General features: G+C 40.1%; 2 protein-coding genes across 6 annotated transcripts; both read left to right on the plus strand.

Annotated features, from left to right (window-relative positions):
• The first annotated feature begins 886 nt into the window (after nt 1-886).
• LOC104445679 (transcriptional elongation regulator MINIYO) lies at nt 887-12,145 on the plus strand. Of its 3 annotated transcripts, XM_039305511.1 has the most exons (12): nt 956-1,100; nt 2,004-2,069; nt 3,000-3,381; nt 3,824-4,970; nt 5,895-6,010; nt 6,178-6,365; nt 6,945-7,050; nt 7,132-7,389; nt 7,473-7,661; nt 7,762-10,074; nt 10,913-11,122; nt 11,550-12,145. In XM_039305511.1, exons 3-12 carry the CDS (start codon nt 3,145-3,147, stop codon nt 11,739-11,741), a joined length of 4,956 nt encoding a protein of 1,651 aa, XP_039161445.1. In that variant the 5' UTR covers nt 956-1,100; nt 2,004-2,069; nt 3,000-3,144; the 3' UTR covers nt 11,742-12,145. The 3 variants fall into 3 exon arrangements, with proteins under 3 accessions (XP_039161447.1, XP_039161445.1, XP_039161446.1); XM_039305513.1 differs by lacking the exon at nt 2,004-2,069 and having other exon boundaries at nt 887-1,100; XM_039305512.1 differs by lacking the exon at nt 956-1,100 and having other exon boundaries at nt 1,943-2,069.
• Nucleotides 11,776-17,429, plus strand: LOC104445678 (heterodimeric geranylgeranyl pyrophosphate synthase small subunit, chloroplastic). 3 transcript variants are annotated; one of them, XM_039305518.1, is made up of 7 exons: nt 11,794-11,913; nt 12,644-12,805; nt 13,096-13,550; nt 14,412-14,540; nt 14,774-14,846; nt 14,973-15,058; nt 16,707-17,429. In XM_039305518.1, the coding sequence occupies exons 3-7, from the start codon at nt 13,135-13,137 to the stop codon at nt 16,741-16,743; spliced, it is 741 nt and encodes a 246-aa protein (XP_039161452.1). In that variant the 5' UTR covers nt 11,794-11,913; nt 12,644-12,805; nt 13,096-13,134; the 3' UTR covers nt 16,744-17,429. The 3 variants fall into 3 exon arrangements, with proteins under 3 accessions (XP_039161451.1, XP_039161450.1, XP_039161452.1); XM_039305517.1 differs by lacking the exon at nt 12,644-12,805 and having other exon boundaries at nt 11,776-11,909; XM_039305516.1 differs by lacking the exon at nt 12,644-12,805 and having other exon boundaries at nt 11,780-11,913.
• The last annotated feature ends 4,357 nt before the right edge of the window (nt 17,430-21,786 follow it).

A 21,786-nucleotide genomic window follows, 5' to 3' on the forward strand; every position in this document is an offset into this window, starting at 1 on the left:
TCTCTTGTCCTTTCACAGGGCATGGTTTCAAGTGTTGATAGTAAGGATAAATTTCACAAGGAGTTTTGTCAGCTCCCAGAAAAGAAAAATTCGTGTCATGGGTGATGAGGGAAAGAAGTTCTTATAGCAGTCGATTTGTTAAAAAGTTGACATGGAATTGTTACCAATAGCATGAGTTATGGATGTGAGGAAATATTGGGCATACAAGTTGTGCCAGCGCAATAAATTGAAAAGGCACTTAAGTTGCTACACGTGTCTAAAGTCGGGCAAAATGTAAGGAGAATTATTTTGAACTCTAAAGAAATTTTTGAGTGGACACTTCTCTCTTCTCTCGTGATCAATTTAGAGAATGCTATCTTGAGGTGTTTGGCAACCATTCCCTAGTGTGCTTTGAGATGAAGGTTGGCATTGGGAAGGTTGAAAGTTATTATTATCTTAGTTCGTTGGTAGTCTATCCGCCTCTTATACTTTTGCTGATTTGTGTAGATTGCGTAGCAACAATTGATTTTCCTCTGCTTGATTCTTCTCCTTATCTGGCTTTGTTGTGGGGTGTAAAGGGTTGAGAAAATTACAATGGATTTTCCTCTGCTTGATTCTTCTCCTTATCTGGCTTTGTTGTGGGGTGTAAAGGGTTGAGAAAATTACAATGGCGAGTGTACTTTCAATTAGAATGAGAACATAGATTTACGGTGTTTCGGTATTTTTTTGGCTAAGGGTGTTAGGAAGTGAACTGAAAATTAAATTAAATCGAATCGAAAAATTCAATTTTTTATGTTTGATTTTAATTTAATTCGATTTTTATTAAAAATTCAAATTTTTTTTTTATGAGTTAACCGAACCGAATCGAACAAAAAAAAAAATTAACCAAATTGCCAAACCATATTTCTAATTTTCTCCCGTCTCCTCTACTCTCGTCTTGGTCAGCTTGAAGGTGCGACGGCGACAGGGACGGCGACAGCGGCAGGGACGGCGACGGCGACAAGGACGGCGACCGATTGAGGGATGGCGACAAGGACGGCGACGGTGCCAGATCAGTTCAGCAGAAGCTGAAGGTCCAGTGCGAGCTCGAAGGCAGGGTGAACGGCTCCGCCTTCCCCACGGTAGGTCTCGGCTTTATTTTCTTTTATTTCTTTCGGGCCATGTCGATTTCCCGAGGATCCTGGCTCAGAGGTGTGCGAGGCGACTGGACGTAGTCCATTCTATCGAGCTCGCCCTCATTCGCCAACCCGAGCCGGGTAGGGAGCACCGCCGACCCCTTTTTCTCTGCTCTGTTTTGGCCCGTTTCGGACTCGCAGGACTGGGATTCATCTTGGTTCGGCTCACGCGAGTTCTGGTCCCGCCGGATTGTGCCCGGTCCTTTTTTAGTCTTGGCTTGGTGATTGTTGTGAACCCGAATGCAAATCCGAGTCCCGAATTTGTTGGCGTTCACGCTTTAGTCGATGCACCGCACACCTGTTTGATGAAATGCCTGAACCACATTCACATTGTCTTCTTTGATTCTCGTTCTGTCCTTAGCGTATTTTGGTCATTAGACATGGCTTTGTGAATTTTCACGCTGTTTTGTTAGTTTCTTTGTGTGGCCCTTGCTTTGTGGGTGTTCGTTTTTAGTACAGGGACGATAAATCGGTCCCCTTACTCTTTGAGGTTCAGAGCTCCGCAGGGCAATCGTGGAGACCCGCCCCTAATCCACGCCTTGGTTGTTATGGCTGAAAGGGAGGGTGAGTGGTGAGGGTTTACTGGCCGAGGAGGGGGCGAAAACTAAAAGCTAAAAACCAAAAACCAAAAACAAAACCAAACCCAACCGAAATTTTGGTTCGGTTTGTATTCGGTTCGGGTCTTATTCGGTTCGGCTTTTTTGAAAAACCGAACCGAACTGAACTATTGACACCCCTACTTTTGGCCACTTAATTAAGTTTTCTGTGATTGGCAGATTTCTCTTTGTTTTATTTACTGCTTTTGTTGGGTGTTCCTCCGCTGAATCCTCGTATTATTTGCTGCTGTAGAGCTGATCGACCAACGAAATCAGTTATATTCAACAACTGTTAACTATTTGACTCCATTTATTCTCGGTGAGTTTTTTATGTTTGGGCCTTCTGGTTGCTATTGCTTTGCTCCTCTCATTCCTCACACATTGTCAGTTTTAAACTTTCAAAACGATATTTCCGAATGCAGTAAAAGAATTTAGGACTATTTCGTTTAAATGTCCATTGATTAGAATCCTATTCCTTTTATTCTAGCTCGTGGTCTCTTGCTTTGTTTGATGGCTATTCATGAATGTCTCTGTGCATTGCTCGTCCGCCATAACAGTCAATCCTTGTTAAATGAAGATGATTAAGTTAATGCCACCTTATTTAGATTGTTAACATTAAGCATGACACATGAGCTGTGTGTTTTGCATTGAGTTTGTCTTTTGCTGCTACAATTTAGGCCAGTGATCCTCACATTTTATATCAGCTATGACTGTTTCTTTTTTTGTTTTCATGTCTGCACAACTTGTCAATTAAACATTTGCTTTTTCACTCCAAATGTTGACTCATAAGTTCAAGTTGACATCTTTTAAAGTTATCCGTATACAAAATAAGTGAAAATTGTGATAGCAATAATAACTTTGCACAATTATATACGAAGAAATGCTTTAAATGATGCACATTTTGCTAGAGTGGATTTGGATCCTAATTTATATACAATGAATTCTGATGATGTAAATGGGGAGGGTAGTGCTTCAATCAAATGATATGTAGCATCTGATATGGTACGTCTACGTGATCAAATAGCTATGAATTTAAGAAGTAATTAAGGATATTTGTAATTTTTAAGGAGAATGAGCTTCTTTCCTCAAAGCATATGTTATCATATTTTTATTATAATGAGAGTATTCTTCTTGTAATTGAAAAGCAGAATTTACCAAACAGTTTTTGTATTTTAGGCTAAACTGTTTTGTATTTTTTCAATGAGTTTTCTAAATACTGAACCAAACACCCTGTCTTGCCTCTTCACAGGTGAAAAGGGCTCCGCGCTTCCTCTTCTCTCAAGCCAGCGCCACCTCCGGCGAGAATTGTCCAGAGCTCGTTTGGAGCTCGAAGAAGACGTTGAAGCCGCTCAAGAACAACGCGGCGGAGGTCAAAGAAGGCGGTGGTGGCGGCCATGGACAAGCGAAGGAGCGGCGGGTCAGGAAGCCGGAAAATCCCACCTTGCGGCAAGGTACCGGGGACCATCAAGCCCCAAGTCAATGAGGACGACGCCTCGATGCTCATCGGAAGCATCGTCGAGAAGGGCATCTCTGATGTCCCCGCGACCAAGACCCTCGCCGCCGCCCCGACCCCTCCTCCGAGGGCCACCGTCCTCCCCTTCCCGGTCGCGCGGCACCGTTCTCACGGTCCCGTAAGTTCCTGAAACTTCTTGCACTTCTTCTGGGTGGTGGGAATTTGAAAATTTTGTCTGCTTTCTTGGGTTTATTGAGTAACAGAAGCATTACACGGGAGTTTCGGGACAGGTCACCACTCCTGCTTCAGTATTCTTGGTTCGGTGAAGTGAGGGAAATGGGTGAGTGTTAAGGTTGGCAGTTTCATGTTTGGTTTGTAAATCTAGCCCTTGGTTTAAGCCCGTTTGGAACGTGTTTCAGACGGGTTGGAATGTGTAGTAGTAAAGTTAGTGGTGAAGTTTTAGTTTTGAGTAGGGAGCTTGAAGAAGGTAAAATCCTGGTATGGCATTGAGTTATTGGTTGAGTTTGAGGGTCTTTTTTTATTTGTTTGGGAACTGATGGAACAAGGAAGTTCCTTGGTATTTTTTTTATTTATGTTGATAGTGAAATGTCAATCTGCAGCATTGGGGTCCAGTTAGCACGAGATGGGACGAAGATCATGACAGTGATGATCATGAGGAGGATGCTCAGGAAGATAGGAAGCTTGCTGCTTCTGCGCGGATCGCAGCTCTTGCTAGACCAGTGCAAAGAAAGGAGAAGAGGGAATTGAACTTACAATATTGGAGGGAGCTTGTTGCCGGAAATGATCTCTCTTTTGGTGGTAAAAATACAAAACATGGATCCGCAGGGGCTGAAGTGCGAGGTAGAGAGGTGATCAAAAGTGAAGATAAGCCGAACCTCGCAGATGATACATCTTTAAGTGGTGCAGTTCCTATGGAAGTAGATGCAAAAACACAATCAAAATTTGAGCCCGTGTATGAAACATATGAGGGTATCACAGATGGTAAGACTTCTGCATTGATTGGTTTGCAAAGCTATACAGGTAAAGGTGCTCAAGTTCAGGGATGTTCCCTTGACGGTGACAAGAGTGCTGAGGCTGCTAATTTACTTGGAGATTTGGGGTCTATGCATACTAGCAGTAGAACTGGTTCGGTGAAAGTTTCAACCAATGAATCTGTAAGAATGCTGGACGAGGCAAAAGAGTTAAGTTCCTCGTTTCTCGATCATTCTAGAGAGCAGGAAAATCAATTGTCAAGCTCGCCTACAACCTCCTTGTTTGGATCAAGTGTCAGTGATGATGGGCATAGCCATTCTTCTCTTGAGAGTCAAATTGATGCGGAGAACCGTTCCCGATTACAGAGTATGTCTCCTGATGAAATTGCCGAAGCTCGGGCTGAGATTATGAAGAAGATGGACCCTTCATTGCTCAAGTTGCTAGAAAGAAGGGGTCAAGAGAAATTCAAGAAGCAAAATTTGTCAGGCTCTCAGATAGCTATGGATGGAACACTGGGTAGTCCATTAAGTGGGGCTCAGTCTCTTCAGAAGGCAGAACCACGGAATACGAGGGATGGAGTATCTAATTTGGTATCATCGGAGACTGTAAAAGATAACCAAAGTCAGCAGGATCATGCTGGTATCCAGCATGTTGGACCAAGAGATGGCAGTTTGTGGAGTGCTTGGACTCATAGGGTTGAGACTGTACGAGAATTACGATTTTCATTAGAGGGAAATGTCATTCAAAGTGAAATTGACCCAGTTGTGGGGACTGGTAAGTCAATTGCTAATATAGTCACTTCGAGTTAGTGTCTCTTGTTATGCATATCTTTTGGTGCCTTTTGAGTTGAGATGATGGTTCCTTCTCCAAAAATAAGATACCTAGTTCTTCAATGAGTTCACATCTTGTTAGTCATTACAAATGGGGTTGACACGCACTAGTAACTTAATGATGGGAGCAACTTATCTAGCTAGATCGTGCGCTAGTCACACCAATGAGTCTCTATATAGTAACTAAGGCAATATAGCTTAAGATGTCACACTAGTGCGTTCCTATGTAGTGATTAGGTTCGTTTAGCTTGACCTATTCTTTTAATGAAATGTGCAAGAATGTAGCATGGGCATCGTCATCAACTGATTTGAATAGCAAAACCTAATGTTGCTGGGGACTGCAATGTCTTGAGCTGCTATGGATTTTGACCTGTATAAGAACTTTAATTTAAAATGATGACTATAGAATTTGGGATTGGCTTTCATTCCTTGATAAACACAAGTAGAATGAGCTTTCTTTATAAGCACCTTTGTTTTCAATCGTAGGTCCTACCCTTATGTCAACCTATGGTTGAAAACCACATTTTCCTGTTCCCAGATTTCCACACCTGGGTGATGTCTGACTGGTGTGGCATTTCTGGTGTCACCACACCAATTCTCACTAGACAGCTTTATTAATGAGTGATAGGGTTAATATATGCAGTTTAGTCTGATTAGCTCCCCAGATTTCATTTGCTGAATTTTTGGAAGTGTATATTCAATAACTTACCTTCTTGTCTAGCTTTCTCATCTAGTTGGATCAGAGTATGGCATGTTCTATGCTTGAGTTCTAAGTGTGCATCAGAGGAATTCTTTAATGTTAATTCAAGTTATGTCTCAATTATATATATTTTCTGTGATTTTATCACTTATCGGGACTATACTTCAGGTCAGAACAGGCAGAATGCTGATAATGTTGCCGAGCGAGACTTCTTGAGGACTGAAGGTGACCCTGGTGCTGCGGGTTATACTATCAAAGAAGCGGTGGCACTTACAAGAAGTGTGGTAAGTTGCCTTTTAAATCAGTGCTTAGCTTATATACACTCGAAGCTAATCAGATAGTTTTTGCTTTCTCATTAGTGTTTGTTCTTAAGTTCATATCCTTTACTGCTAAGTTACATAAACCTTCTTCACTACTGGCATATTTGGTAAATAATGAATTGATGCTTCAGGTTCCGGGACAACGGGCCCTTGCACTTCATCTTCTCGCTTCCGTACTTGACAAGGCAATGCACAACATTTGCCGGGATCAAGTTGATCTTGTTGCTGGATATTCTAATGTTGATAAGGATTCAGTGGATTGGGAGGCTGTCTGGGCATTTGCACTCGGCCCAGAACCTGAACTTGTCTTAACATTGAGGTAATTTTTATTGCATAAGTTTTGTCATCATCCTTCCTTCATATTGTTAGTCAATAAGCCGTGGACATGGCCTTGATTTTTGCATTGTTACTGGAAGTTCCATATTTTCTTTTGTTGTGCTAAGCTTATATATACAAATAATTCTAAGCCATACTGCTGACATGGGCTCCTTGATATCCTCAAAAGAGTTTACACTGATGAGGAAATTGTGCATGATGCTTCTTTTTTTTTGTTTGTAACTACCTTATTCACTGGAGCATTAGTTCTTCTGTTATAGGTACACTCCACAACATGTTGAATCAGTGATGGGACTGCTTTGCAATGCTTATAGGGATTGACTAGTGCTTGAATATCCCTTTCTATATTTTCAGATACTTTTGGGAATCTAAGTAATGAGGTCACTTGGTTATGGTCTAAGCTGCTTCTAACTAATGTTACACTGCTTTTCTGAGCATCGTTGGATGATAAATTCTACATTAAGATTATTACTCCCAAAAGGCTTTATATTTCTAGGTTTTGATATCATATCCATCCATTTGAAAAAAGTTGAAGATTTACTTTAATGCTGTGTATTTGCAGGATGTGTCTTGATGACAACCACAATTCTGTAGTTTTAGCATGTGCGAGAGTTGTTGAGTGCATACTCAGCTCTGATTTAAACGAGAACTTCTTTGACAAATTGGAGGTAAAATTTTCTTCAGAGATGCTTATCATTGTTGTAACTCTTCATTTGGTTGAGTTTAAGTTTGATATGTTGTTCTTTCAGAGAATGAGTATGCACGGAAAGTATCTCTACACTGCCCCAGTGTTTAGGAGTAAACCAGAAATTAATGGCGGTTTGCTTCATGGTGGGTTTTGGAAGTACAGTGCTAAATCCTCTAACGTTCTTCCTACGGAAGAAACAGCTGATGATGAATCTGAAGGGAAGCGCACTATTCAGGACGATATTGTGGTTGCTGGTCAAGATTTTATTGCAGGTTTAGTCAGGATGGGAATTCTGCCAAGAATTCGTTATATCTTGGAGGTAGCATGATCTAACTGTTGTGTCAGTTTTCGACCTGTTTACTTCATATAGAAATCATTTTGTCTTCAAATGAATGGTTTCAGACGGATCTGACCGAAGCTCTGGAAGAACGGATGATCTCTATTCTAATTGCAATAGCAAGACATTCACCGACTGCTTCATGTGTTATCATGGACTGTCCAAGGCTCATCCAAATAGTTGTCCACAGATTTTCCATGAAAAGCAGTATGGAAATTCAGCCTTCCAAGATAAAATCTGTTACACTCTTAAGGGTGAGTTATCAGTTCGTATGCATCTTGCACTGGTCTAATCTTTCATGGGACAATTGGTCCCTTAGCCAGCGAAACTCATTTCTGTTTACTTTTTGAAAAGGTACTAGCACAATCTAATAGGAAGTATTGCATCGAGCTTATAAGGAGCGGAACAGTGCATGCCATGATATGGCAGTTGTATCAACCTGCTTATTCGCTTGACCAATGGACTAAACTGGGAAAAGAGCGCTGCAGACTTTCCTCGTCTCTGATGATTGAACAATTGCGGTTGTGGAGGACTTGCATAGAGTATGGATATTGTGTCTCACTCTTCTCAGATATCTTTCATTCCTTGTGCTTGTGGTTGAATCCACCTTCCATGGAAAAACTGCCGGAGAATAATATCATGAGAGAACTTTTTTCAATATCCATTGAGGCATACCTTGTTCTGGCAGCTTTAGCTTGTAGACTTCCAAAGTTTCATTCACAGAAACATACAGGCAATCAAAATACAAAGTGTGCTGGTGATGGTACTGAATCATGGTCTTGGAGTTATGTTATCCCAATGGTTGATCATGGAATAAAGTGGATAGAATGGATGAATGATTCTTGCATCTCTTGGTTCTTTGAGTCGCAAAGTGGAAAGAAAAATGACCTGAGAACTCAATCTCTGATGTCCTTATTGTGGGTTTATTCTTCGGTCATGCACATGCTATCAGTTGTTCTTGAAAGAGTGGGGCCAGACAATGCAATAAATAGCTCTGATGATGGCAAGTCACTGCCTTGGCTTCCCGAATTTGTACCAAAAATTGGTTTAGAGATTATTCGGCAAGGATTCTTTAGCTCTTTGAATGGCAGCATAGATAATGGAATAGATTCTGCAAGAGTTGGATCGTTCATTGAAAAGTTGTCTCATTTGAGACTTAAAAGCGAAAGTGGAACCTCTTTGGCTTCTGTGTGCTGTCTCCATGGATTTGTGCAGTTGATGGTTGAAATTGATCGCTTGATTCAGTTAGCCAAGGCTGGAATGTCTAGTCCTCCAACAAAAGGACTTTCCATCTCAGCAGAAGAGAAAATTCTCGAGGATGGTTTGCTCAAGGGTTCTGTTCTTGATCTACAGAAAGTGCTTGACGTCCTTTTAAATGTAATTGCTTCTGAATGGCACTCAATCCAGTCCATAGAGACGTTTGGAAGAGGAGGTCCTGCTCCAGGAGTTGGGGTCGGATGGGGTGCTTCTCGTGGAGGATATTGGTCAACACGTGTCCTTTTGGCACAAAAAGATGCAGGTCTTCTTGTGTACTTGCTTGGAACTGTTCCAGTGGTGTCGGTTGAGCATATAGCCTTCAGTGAGGGCCAAGCCATTGTTTTGCATAGAGTTAATGGTGCCTTAGGAGCTTGTTTGACTGCTGGCCCAAGGGATAGGGTTGTTGTGGAGAAGGCATTTGACTTTCTGTTTCAAGTCCCTGTTCTAAAGTGCTTGAATATATGTATTCAGCACTTTTTTTCTCTTAGCAGGAGATCTCTGACATGGGAGTATAGTGAAGAGGACCTACATCATATTAGCAAATTATTGTCTTCCCATTTCAGAAAGAGATGGTTGTGTGCAAAGAAAAAGGCAAGTTCCATAGAAGGCAGCGAGAGTACCATGCATAAAGCAAATCAAAATAGTAGTTTTTCTCTTGAAACCATTCATGAGGATATGGACATGTCAGATGAGAAAGAGGAACATCCTCCTTGTGATAATCTGACTATGGAGTGGGCTTACCAGAGACTGCCACTTCCCATGCATTGGTTCATCAGCCCAATCAGTTCATTAGGGGATGGCTTGCACAGTACAGATCAGAAAGTTTCTGGTGTCATTAATCTTGTTCAGGATCATGATGATCTATCTGAAGTTGCTAAAGCTGGAATGTTCTTTCTATTAGGCGTGGAGGCAATGTCTCATTTGGGATGCACAGATATCACTTCACCTGCTCAACATGTGTCACTAGTTTGGAAATTTCACTCCTTGTCCATGATCTTACTTGTTGGATTGTCTGTGATTGAAGAGCAGAGAAGTAGAGATGTTTATGAAGTTTTACAAGAACTCTTTGGACAGCTTCTTGATCAAGAAATTATAAGTAGAAGCACTAGACATACTCTGAAAGATGAGCCTGAAATGGGTAGCGCAAATAAATGGGGATTGTTAAAATATGGATCAGAAATTCATGATAGTTACTCAACATTTATTGAAGCTTTTGTCGAGCAGTTTGCTGCAATATCCTATGGTGATCTGCTGTATGGTCGTCAAGTTGCGCTGTACCTCCACCGTCATGTGGAAGTTTCTGTAAGACTTGCTGCATGGAATGCACTGTCTAATGCTCGGGTTCTGGATCTTCTGCCTCCTTTAGATAAGTGCCTAGCCACTGCTGAAGGTTATCTCGAACCTCCTGAGGTATTGTTCCTGAAAATACTTGTTCTCTTCTTTTTGTTGTTTGTTTGTTCAAACATCATGAACATACTTGTTCAAGCAGTGGAATTGTGGTATTGGTTTGTTTTTCTTAAAGTAAATATATCACCCATATTACTCAAAATGGCGTCAGTGGTTCTTATATACGTATTTTCTCCTCCATTTGTTAGATTAAATTTTTGGGTTGAACTTTCTGCCTAATTTATATCCTTTATGTCTCATCTAATATTTCATTTCATGGTTGGTTTTCTATTATGTCATTCCCTGTTCTTCCATCTGGGAGCAAGAAAATTATCTTCCATTCTACATCTTTTGATGTCTACTTCATGTGTAGGATGGTTGTCTTTTTGTTCTTCATTGCAGCTTGCATGTGAGAGGGGATTCTAAAGTATATACTATATCACTTAATTACGGAATTCTAATGGTCCATGTTATATGTAGTCTCCATTCACTTAATGCCTTCAGGGTTTTTGTTACACTTTTGAACCATTATGTTCTGAAGTGGCTGCTTGCCATCACAAGTATTTCTCTTGTTCAAGAATCTTACTTTACGCAGTTGTGCCATACTTTCCGTTTTTTCTTTGGCACACCAGAAAAATGTAAAATTTCTTTGACAAGCTGGATATTTTATGAACTCTAGATGTAGGGTAGATGTTATCTCTGGGTAAATGCTTTTTTCCTGCTTTGGGTTCTCAAATCTCAGAAGCTGCTGTTTCATTCACAATACACCATTTCCGAGAAATGACTTCACTGAGGATCTTGTGTAAATGCTTAGAGACTTGTATTAAGGTTGTTAATGAGTTTCATGTCTTTTCATTGGCAGGATGATGAACACATCTTAGAAGCATATGTGAAGTCATGGGTTTCTGGAGCACTTGAAAGAGCCGCTGCTAGAGGATCACTAGCATTAACGCTTGTCCTGCACCATATCTCCTCTTTCATTTTCCTTGATCATGCAAAAGATTGTGTTTTGCTACGAAATAAGTTAGTGAAGCCCTTGTTGCGGTATTGCTTCCGGAAGCAACAACATGAGGTATGCAATTCTGTTGAGCAGTTGAATTTTAAGCAGTCTTGTAAAATGTGGATGTAATTATCGAATGCTTTGTTCAATCTACTGGTTACTCTTCTTTTCTTGTGTGAAAGGGAGTAATTTTATGGTGGTCTCTTGCTGCTGGATGGCTATGTATGATAGTTATTGTTCAGGGCCACCATTGTGGAAAGGTTGGGATTTTGTAAAAAGATCATACACTCGCTATCTGATTTGTTCTAGATAACATTATGAGGAAGGGGGTGTGGTGGGGTTCAGGAGATACGTTTTTTCCAACAAATGTGTATATGCAATGTAGATCATGGCTGCTATTTTTACCCGAATCCCTCTGTTTAGGAAGAGGCATGTACGTGATCGTTCTATTGAAACTTGTAGATTGAATTTGACTTGTTGTTGGGATTTGTTACCGCAGGGAATGATGATGGATCTCATCCAATACAAGAAGTCATCCCCATCCAAAATGACTGCACAAGAGGAGGGTGCATCGCAAGCGAGCACTGTCCATGGAAGGCTTGAAGTACTTAAAGAGGCTTGTGAAGGAAATGCCTCTCTCTTGGCTGGAGTGGAAAAGCTAAGTTCCAAGTTTCAACTACTCCAGAGGTGACTTGACCTGATTATACCCTCTGCATCACGTGCAAACACAATCCATGGGGCTCGACGTACCCAAAGAGGCTTGTGAGGGAAATGAGTCTCTCTCGGCAGAAGTGGAAAAGCTAAGTCCCAAGTTTTGTCAACTCCGGAGTTGACTTGGCCTAATTATACTCTGTACAGTGTAGGTATATGTTTTTGCACTCCTTTTAAGTTTTCAGAGTTGGAACAGTGAGGAACAAGAAAAGCTTTTTGTGGTCCCTGTAATTTTTGGTCAGATGGGAATGTGAAAAATGCTAATGCTAATTGAAAGTCTTTTTCTTTTTCCTTTTTACCACTTTGAGAAAAGTTCACTGCTTTCTTAGTTTTTGGATGTGAAAAATGCTACTGGTAAATGAAAGTTTTTTTCCTTTTCCTTTTTACAACTTTGAGAAAAGTTCACTGCTTTCTTAGTTTTTGGATTTTAACATCGGCTTGACATGTTGGCATCATGTAAGCCAAATGTAGAGGGAGATCACTTATGGCTGAGTTTTCATCATCTTTATAATTTGACACCTTCTTGAGAAGCAACATAGAATGATGAAAGCTTGAAACATTCAACGTGATTTAGCGCATGCTTCCCAAATCACAGCCAAACCAAACACTTTGTTGCCTGGATCCTGATAAATATTACAGAACACGGCGTCTTAAGTAAGGAGATGAACAAGGCTCAGAGTACCTCTGCATGGAGAAAAATACTCAACCTCAGGTGCATTTTGATGCCTTATGTAGGTATTGGTAACAAAATGAAAAGTCCATCCCCCTTTGGTTTGATAATCATCAACCCTATTGGTGTTTTGTCTTATTTATATCCTCCTAGAGATATATATCACTCAACATTGAGTTGCTGATAATACTGTCGACAAAAAATGGAGACAGGCCTCCAGCTTGGTCAGGTGCATCAGTGGAGATACAAGCTCTTCTATGTAGCTGCATTTTTCCTATTCGACTCTGAGAATAAGGTCACTAGCTGGTTCTTTCAATGGTGTATCGAATCAGGCTGAAGCAAAGGCTCTACTGTAATTAGGCCTCAAGAATAAGGTCACTGCATTTTTCACTCCAAGTATAGTTTAGTTCAGTAGTCATTGAAGCATTAGTTTTCTGGGTAGAATTAATAAAGATGCGTTTGCCCAGTAAACGTTTACAGTCTAAGGGCTAGATCTTATCAACAAATTAGGACTCCACCAAGCATTTAAAATTTTAGTGAGACATTAGCTGATTTTTGAGAGAACCTCCTTTCTGTCTCAGATTATGTCAAATTCTTCTGCTCTGAGAAAGTATTTGATCTCTGATGTCATGGTCATTCAACAATCCATATTTAATGATTACAGGTTCACGCAGCTTTACTCATTCACGATGATCTCCCCTGCATGGATGATGATCCATCACGCAGGGGCCAGCCATCGAGCCACACCGTATACAGTGTTGACATGGCAATCCTAGCTGGAGATGCGCTGTTTCCTCTTGGCTTCCGTCACATAGTCTCACAGACACCATCTGACCTCGTACCAGAGCCTTGCCTCCTCCGAGTGATAGTAGAGATTGCCCGATCTGTGGGATTCACTGGAATGGCTGCTGGGCAGTTCTTGGATCTTGAAGGTGGTCCAAACTCGGTTGACTTTGTTCAAGAGAACATATATGGAGAAATGGCGGAGTGTTCTGCACTCTGTGGAGGGTTACTAGGAGGTGCCAAAGATGAGGAGATAAGAAGATTGAGGAGATATGGAAGAGCTGTTGGAGTACTGTATCAGGTAGTAGAGGACAGGGCGCTCTTGAACTTGTCTGAGTAAGCCTATTCCTTTATCATGTCATAAGCTTTTGGTGCACTCAATTCCCAGTTCATGAAACTTTGAGTGTAATCTTCTTGAGCTTCCTCTGATCATTTTGCATTGATGATGAAACATCATGTCTCTGTCATCATCTAGTTACCTTAAGTAGTGTTTGGAAGTGAGATGTGTGGAATTGATCCATCAATTTTTCTTGTATTATGGATCTTATGGATCAAACACATGGGTTGGTCCTCAGTATAGATTGTTAATGTTTAAAACAGCTCCGAGGAGCTTATCTCATGATTTATGTCCCATAAGTACCATTTTATACAATATTAAATTGACCCAGAACTTGAGATTTTAGACTAGAAGATGGACCAATTGTCTATGCAGTTAAGCAGGTATTGATTGAGGATGCAGTATCATTTTTTTTTTTTTTTAATTAAGATTTCGATTCATCGTTTACTTAGTACCTGACATGTTATGCAACAGTAGAAAATAGGAAGATTTAAACCTTGGAGTTCCTCCATGGTTAAGTGACTATCTGCCTCTCGATTGCCAATATTTAGTTAATTAGTCAACTGTAGCTCTGCGCTATTTGTAAAGGACTAATGTTTGGGAGGGTTGTATGATCTACAGAAATCTCTTTTTCTCGTGGATATAGTTGTTGCTAGTTTTGGTCTGTTCCTGATAAAAATTATTTAGTGTTTTCTTTGTTGTTTTTTGTGAGCATTTTAGTTGCTTATCTGAGATCTTTTTGCTGAATTATGATTGGTAATGTCCTTTTCAGAATAAATAGCTGTTCTTGGTCTGTTTCTCTTCTATGTTCATATAAATTGTTGTGCATGACAAGGTCAACTCTTTGGGTTGGGTTGCAGGGAATACAAAGCAATGACAAATGGCATGGAAGTAATGTTTAATTTGCTGACCACAAATGACTACACATGGACCAACTCACCTGAAATGCTTTCAGTATTGAAGCCTCCTCTGATGCAGCTCTGTGCCAGGTAAATTTTTCTCTCCAAACTTGAGTATGTGCCTGGCGTGTTAGTAAAATCAATTTTATGGTGGAAAACAAGATCACAAGTATTGCTGAACAATAGTGATTTGCAGAATGTAACAAGGAGTCAAGTTCTGGTGTTGGGTGAAGTGTTATTATTTGCCATTCAATTTCATTTGCTGTGCAGATAATAGTGGCATTTGCCTACAAAATTTATGAAACTTGGTCAAATGACTGCAGGTACCTTTTGCAAGAGAAAAAGAGAGGCAAAGCATTAGACTCAGTGGCCAATTTTCACTTGCAAAATGGAGCGGTAAACTGTTCAAACTTAAATCTTTTGTAACAAAAGTTAAAACTTCTAAATGATCTAGAAATATAAACATGCAAAATTTTCTATTAACTTGCTCTTTCCTAATTTTTTTCCTCAATTGGGAGGCAGATGGTTGAAAGAATAAATTGGATGGCAGATCGGTCGGAGAAAGGACAGCATCAGAGTGCTGGCATCATGGTAAACTACGTGTATAGGTAATTATCTCAAACCAATGTCCCTGAAAGTTTTTGTGTCATATGCGGTTCAAGGATGAGGAAGCATAGCTGAGACATTGTCTTGGCACCTGAATAATATAACCAGGCTTCCCTCCAGATTTTGCCTATGCTAAGGGTGCAAGCAACTCAAGCTACTTGTGAGCTACTCGTGCTTGACTTTTTCACCTATTCAAGATTGGCTCCTTTTTCACCTATTCTTTCAATTTGTTGCGCTGGCATAACTTGAGAAGCTAATGTTTTCTCCAGCATCAAAGCCCATGTCTTTGATTATTTAGTTTCTTTCTAAAATTTTGTTGGTTGATTCCTTTTTTTTTTTTTTTTTTTTTGGGGGGTCGGGAATATCATTTTCATTCATTTTGACAATATTTTCTGTTTGAGCTTTCGGAATCCAATCTACTACTTAATTGGACTCTATTAATATCAACTCGTTTAGAATTCGAGTAAACGTTAAGAGCTCTTGGTCTTCACTACTGATAAGTGCATGAACGTCCCAACTGATCTGTGCTGAGCTTTTGAGGCTGCTTATCAGATCAAAACAATCTGACTCTAGTTCAAAGGAGTCACCAAATCGAGGATAAAAGTACACTAGGGTTTCCACGAGAGCTTGTGATTCAGTTTGTGTTGCGAAAGCCGCCTTGATTGATCACGCGAAGTTGTTTGGAGCTATCTTTGCGTGCACATGCAAATGCACCACCATCGTTCCTTCTAGTTAAGCTCTATTTTAGAGTTCTCCATGACTGAGAACGATTCCTATTCAGAACCCCTACCAAAAACCATCCATGACTTATTCAAATTAATAGCCTGGCAAGAAACATAACAATACTGATTCAAAACTGCAGCAATATTTTGACATTCACTAAACTTTCCATAGGGGAAAAAAGATTGAATCATCCACAAACATTAAGTGGTTTAGAGTGGGGCAAGATCTATTAAGCTGAATCCCTTGAATATTCCCATTTGCGATTACACCTTTTTATTAGAATAAACAGATAGGGAGATAGTGGATTGCCTTGTCAAATACCTCTCGAGGGTTGGAAATAAGGCAGTGGCTCTCCATCGAATTTAATGCTAAAGGAGATGATTGACACGCATTTTGCACTGAAAAATGGATCGATTAAGAGCAATGAACATGCCTTGTAAAGAGGGGCTCGAGCGTGGTTCTTCACATGCTGGGAGGACTTGCCGGTGGTCAGCACGAGGTAATCTAATCGGCCATTGGATTTCCTCGTGTAGCCATGCCCGTTACTATCATCATTGACTCAATAGTGGCAAATCATTCCGTAAAACTGCCATAACCCCTACCATGGCTATTGGGTTCGCCATAAAAACGATGCTTTAAATGATCACTTATTCTTAGATTTTAGTTTCCATTAACAATAGTATACTAGGTCTCTCTTGAGTCATGAGGGCTTTAATGGCTTAAATTGTCAGGGGTGTGCCAAATCCTTTAGAATTCCAACATAGAAATTTCATTTGTAATCCAGTGGCTTTTCCTCTTCTTTCTGACTGTTGTTTGGCTGCTTTTATGCTGGATTCACCTCTGTCATTAGGCACAATTTGCCCCAAATGCACTGGAGTTTCTGGGATGAATTCGTTCTCAATATTTTCGTTGTCCCTTCTTCCGTAGAACTACATCCAGAAGGGACAATAATGGGGATGAATGATCTAGAGTAACTCTCGCCCTCCCTATTTTACTAGAGGCAAAACCCTCAGCTTCAACCTTGGCGTCAGAAGCAAAGCCAACGTTACTTGCAGCTTGGCGGACCGCTTCCTCTGAAATCCATTCGAGGAGAGAGCCCATGGATTCGAAGTGAACAAGTACAGGAGCTAAACTCATAGCAATGAGGAAGGGTGTTTGGTTCTCATGACTTCAGCAATATCAGATGATTAGCAAAGGACCAAGGCCCTATCTGCAAAACACTGTTTTTGGCAGCCTCAGAATCGAAGGTAAAACCAAGTGTGCCTTGTTCCATTTGGGTAAATGCTACATTTTCAATTATCCAGCCTCTTCTCATGATGTTTTGGATAGCTTGGAAGTTATCAGTAGGCGTTGAAAATCATAATCGCATTTTCTGGTTATTTTGTTTCCAGATTTTCCAGATTTTTCAGACTTCTAGATTTTCTAGATTTTCCAGATTTTATTTTTCCAGATTTGTTTGTTAGCTTTTAGGAATTTGTTTATTATGTTTTAGGTGGTGTAGCAGCTATAAAAAGGTTAGATGCCTCATGTAAATATTCATTCTTTGGAGAATAAAAAAAACTCAAAGCAATTTCTCCTGAATTTCTTCATGGTATCAGAGCACGATCTGGACCATTCTTTTCTACCTTATTTTTGAGAGTTTCCTCCATGACAAAATACCCTAGAGCTGCCATGGCAAGCGAGGTTGAGAGTGAAACCTCATATCTTAGAGCTTAGAACTCTCCTCACATTACCCAACCTATCAATATATCCAAAGCTGGAACTCTTCTCATCACCGGTCATAAACTTATCGGTCACAACTTCAATCAATGGTCCCATTCTGTCATGATTTTCGTTTGTGGAAAAGGTAAAGAAGATTACCTAACTGGAGCTGCCGTACAACCTGAGGAGACGAGCCCAAATTATTGAACATGGAATGCGGAAAATAACATGGTGATGTGCTGGCTGCTGAATTCAATGACAAATGAAACAGGGAGAATTTCATGTATTACAAAATAGCAAAGGAGATTTGGGATGCTGTTCATGAAACCTATTCAAACAAAGACAATACCTCAGCCATATTCGAGATCAAGGGCATTCTCCATGATCTAAGGCAAGGGAAATCTTCTGTCACTGATTATTTTAACCAACTCATACGTTAGTGGCAACAACTTGACATGCTGGAAGATGTGATGTGGAGTTGTCCTGAAGATAGCAAGCAGTACAAGCAGATTCAAGATCGAGAACGCATCTACAAATTTTTGTTAGGCCTGAATCAAGAGCTTGATGAGGTACGTGGACGAATTCTGAGCATAGAACCCCTACCTAGTGTACGAGAAGTTTTTGCTAAGGTCAGGAGAGAAGAGACTCGGCAAAAGGTGATGCTTGGTTCTTCAAACAACCAGACCAATCCAGCAAATTCTGCTCTAATAGCTCGAGGATCTCAACCATCCTAAGTCAATCAAACAACAACAACCAACAAAGGGGTGGTTGTCCATGGTGTGATCATTGCAAACGAACGGGTCACACAAAAGACACATGCTGGAAAATTCATGGTTGGCCAGATGATTGGAAGCCATCAGCCTCACATCCTACTCAAAATCGAGAGAGCAGAAGCAACGTAGTCCAAACCGAAACAATCGCTTAGGTAGATTCAAGTCTCTTCAACAAAGAGCAACTGGAGATGCTAAAACAGTTGCTACAAGAATCAGTTTAGAAGGCAACCCATCCAGAAGGGGTTAGTACAGTAATGATACCGCAATGAGGTAATTCTCTAAATGCCTTTAGTGCTAAACAAGAGAAGATTACCTCTTGGGTTGTAGACTCAGGAGCATCCGACCACATGACAGGAGATATCATGGTGTTCAATGAATACAATCCATGTCAAAATGGCACTAGTGTTCGAATTGCTGATGGTTCTTGCTCAAAGGTGGCTGGTGTTGGATTAGTGGTTATTTCAAAAGATATAATATTGAATTAAGTATTATTTATTCCCAAACTCAGCTATAATCTTATCTCCATCAGCAAGTTAACCAAAGATTTAGGTTGCATTACTAAATTTTTCCCACACATGTGAATTTTAGGTTTTGAATTCGGGGATGACGATTGGCAGTGCTGAGATGGATGTGGGTCTCTATCTTCTGTGAGTTAATGCTTCAGAATGGAAAAACAAGAAACTATCATGTGTAGCATCTTGTGCTAAAGAAGAGAGTGACATAAGATTGTGGCACTATAGGTTAGGTCATCCAAATTTCTCATACTGTACTAACCCCTTCTGGATATAAGTGTTATAGCCCACAAACAAAGCGTTTTTATACCACCATGGATGTTACTTTCTTTGAGCACCAATCATTTCACTCAAAAAATACCATTCAGGGGGAGAGTTGTGAGGAATATTATTTTTGGGACACTTTTCATTCACTCGGGTCATAACAAACAAATACAAATTCTGCTTGTCTTCCGTATCTACCCATTCCAACATCTGAGAGTCATCTAACATCCGAAAGTCTTTCTGTCTATCAATTCAAGATGCTACACAAGACAAAAATAAAGAAGTAATTGTCTACTCTAGGCGGAAAACTCAAAAGGAGTTAGATGACCGTATTACATTGAAGCCGGCTCGAGACAGACTTGAGTTCAACACCCACAATAGATGAAAGTAATGCTCCTATAAGCTCAGAAAATTTTGTTGTACCTAAAGATCTTGATCAGCCCATTGCTTTTAGGAAAGGGAAGAGACAGTGCACTCAACATCCCATTAACAATTTTGTGTCTTATGAAAAGTTGTCTCCTAAATACAAGGCATTTGTTTCAACGTTGAGCAACATTCAAATTCCCAAGAATATCCAGGAGGCACTTGCTCAATCCGAGTGGAAAAAAGCGGTTCTTGAGGAAATTCATGCACTTACGAAGAATAATACTTGGGAATATACAGAATTGCTAGCTAAGAAGAAATTAGTGAGATGTAAGTGGGTCTTTATAGTTAAGCACAATGTTGATGGTAATGTTGATCGTTTCAAGGCAAGACTGGTTGCTAAGGGATTCACGCAATCATATGGTATAGACTGCGAAGAAACCTTCGCTCCGGTGGCCAAACTAAACTTCATTCGGGTGTTGCTTTCCCTTGCAACTAACTTGGACTGGCTCCTACATCAATTAGACATAAAGAATGCCTTCTTGAATGGGGAATTGGAGGAAGAAGTCTTTATGGAGGTTCCATCGGGAATTGACACTAAAGAGAGCTTCAACAAGGTATGCAAACTCAAGAAATCCTTATACGGCCTAAAGCAATCACCCCGTGCTTGGTTCGAGAGGGTAACAAGAGTCGTTAAGAAGTTGAATTTCATTCAATGTCAAACAGACCCATACAATGTTTGTCAAGAAGTCAGCTGAAGGTAAAAGAGCAGTAATGATTGTATAGGTCGATGATATAATCCTAATTGGTGACAATCTGGAGCAGATTGGAAAACTGAATAATATCTTGGCAGAAGAATTTGAGGTTAAAGACCTAGGTCAACTCAAATACTTCCTAGGTATGGAGGTAGCTTGGTCACGGAAAGGAATTGCAATTTCCTAACGCAAATATACTCTTGATCTTTTGAAGGAAACTGGTATGCTTGGATGTAAACCGGCTGACACACCCATGGATTCTACAAATAAAACTAAGATTGAAGAAGAAGGACCATTAACGGACAAAGGGAGTTATCAAAGATTAGTTGGTAAACTAATCTATCTCTCGCACACTCGACCAGACATTGGTTTTGTAGTAAATATGGTTAGTAGATACATGAATCGACCAACAGATAAACACATGCAGGCAGTTTTTCGAATCTTACAATACTTGAAGAAAAGTCCTGGAAGAGGGCTCTACTTTAAGAAAGCAGATGAAAGAAACGTGGAGATATTCACGGATGCAGATTGGGCTGGATCTCTCATGGACCGAAGGTCGACAATAGGGTATTGTACCTTCATGTGGGGCAACATGGTTACTTGAAGAAGCAAGAAGCAACCTGTTGTTGCTAGGAGCAGCGCTGAAGCGGAGTTTAGAGCAATGTGTCAAGGAATATGTGAAAGCATATGGCTGACTAAGAAGAATCTTAAATGAATTAGGATTCACTAATACCAATCATATGTCATTATTATGTGACAACAAAGCTGCTATTGAGATTGCCAAGAACTCGGTTCATCATGATAGAATAAAGCATGTGGAGATCGATCGACATTTCATCAAAGAAAAACTTGAGGAAGGAATCTTGAAGCTCTCGTATGTTCCGACCAATCATCAAACAGTGGACATACTGACCAAGGTTTTATCCAGAAATAATTTTGAGAGTCTAAGGTGCAAGTTAGGTATGATAGACATTCATAACCTAGCTTGAGGGGGAGTGTTGAAAATTAGAATAAGATTTTCTAGTTATTTTGTTTCCAAATTTTTCATATCTTCCAGATTTTCTAGATTTTCCAGATTTTATTTTTCCAGATTTGTTTGTTAGCTTTTAGGAATTTGTTTATTACGTTTTAGGTGGTGTAGCAGCTATAAAAAAAAAAGGTTAGATGCCTCATGTAAATATTCATTCTCTGGAGAATTAAAAAAAAGTCAGAGCAATTTCTCCTGAATTTCTTCAGTCGGGCATTTGTGTAGCTGACCAAAGAGAGTAAGTCTACGTAGGGTCCGTTCGTTTCGCGGAAAATAATTTCCGAAAAAACGTTTTTCGGATTTTTTGATGTTCGTTTCATAGAAAATGAACTAGCCAAGGAAAATGTTTTCCATCATTAGAAAAAACACCTTTAAAAGTGAGGAAACCGTTTTCCACTTTTGAGGAGTGGAAAACTTTTTTCATAACTTCTTCCATTTTGCTTCTTTTTATTAATATATTTTCGTTTTATTTTTATGCTTTTTTTTTTTTTTTAAATCGAGTTTTTTTTTTTTTTTTTCCTTTTCTATTTTTCTTTTCTTTCTTTCCTTTTCATCTTCTTCTTTGGCGGCGGCCGGCGACCGCCGCAAGCCGCTCGAGCCTCGCCCCGGGTC

Source organism: Eucalyptus grandis, chromosome 11 (genome assembly GCF_016545825.1).
Source record: "Eucalyptus grandis isolate ANBG69807.140 chromosome 11, ASM1654582v1, whole genome shotgun sequence".
Lineage (NCBI taxonomy): Eukaryota > Viridiplantae > Streptophyta > Magnoliopsida > Myrtales > Myrtaceae > Eucalyptus > Eucalyptus grandis.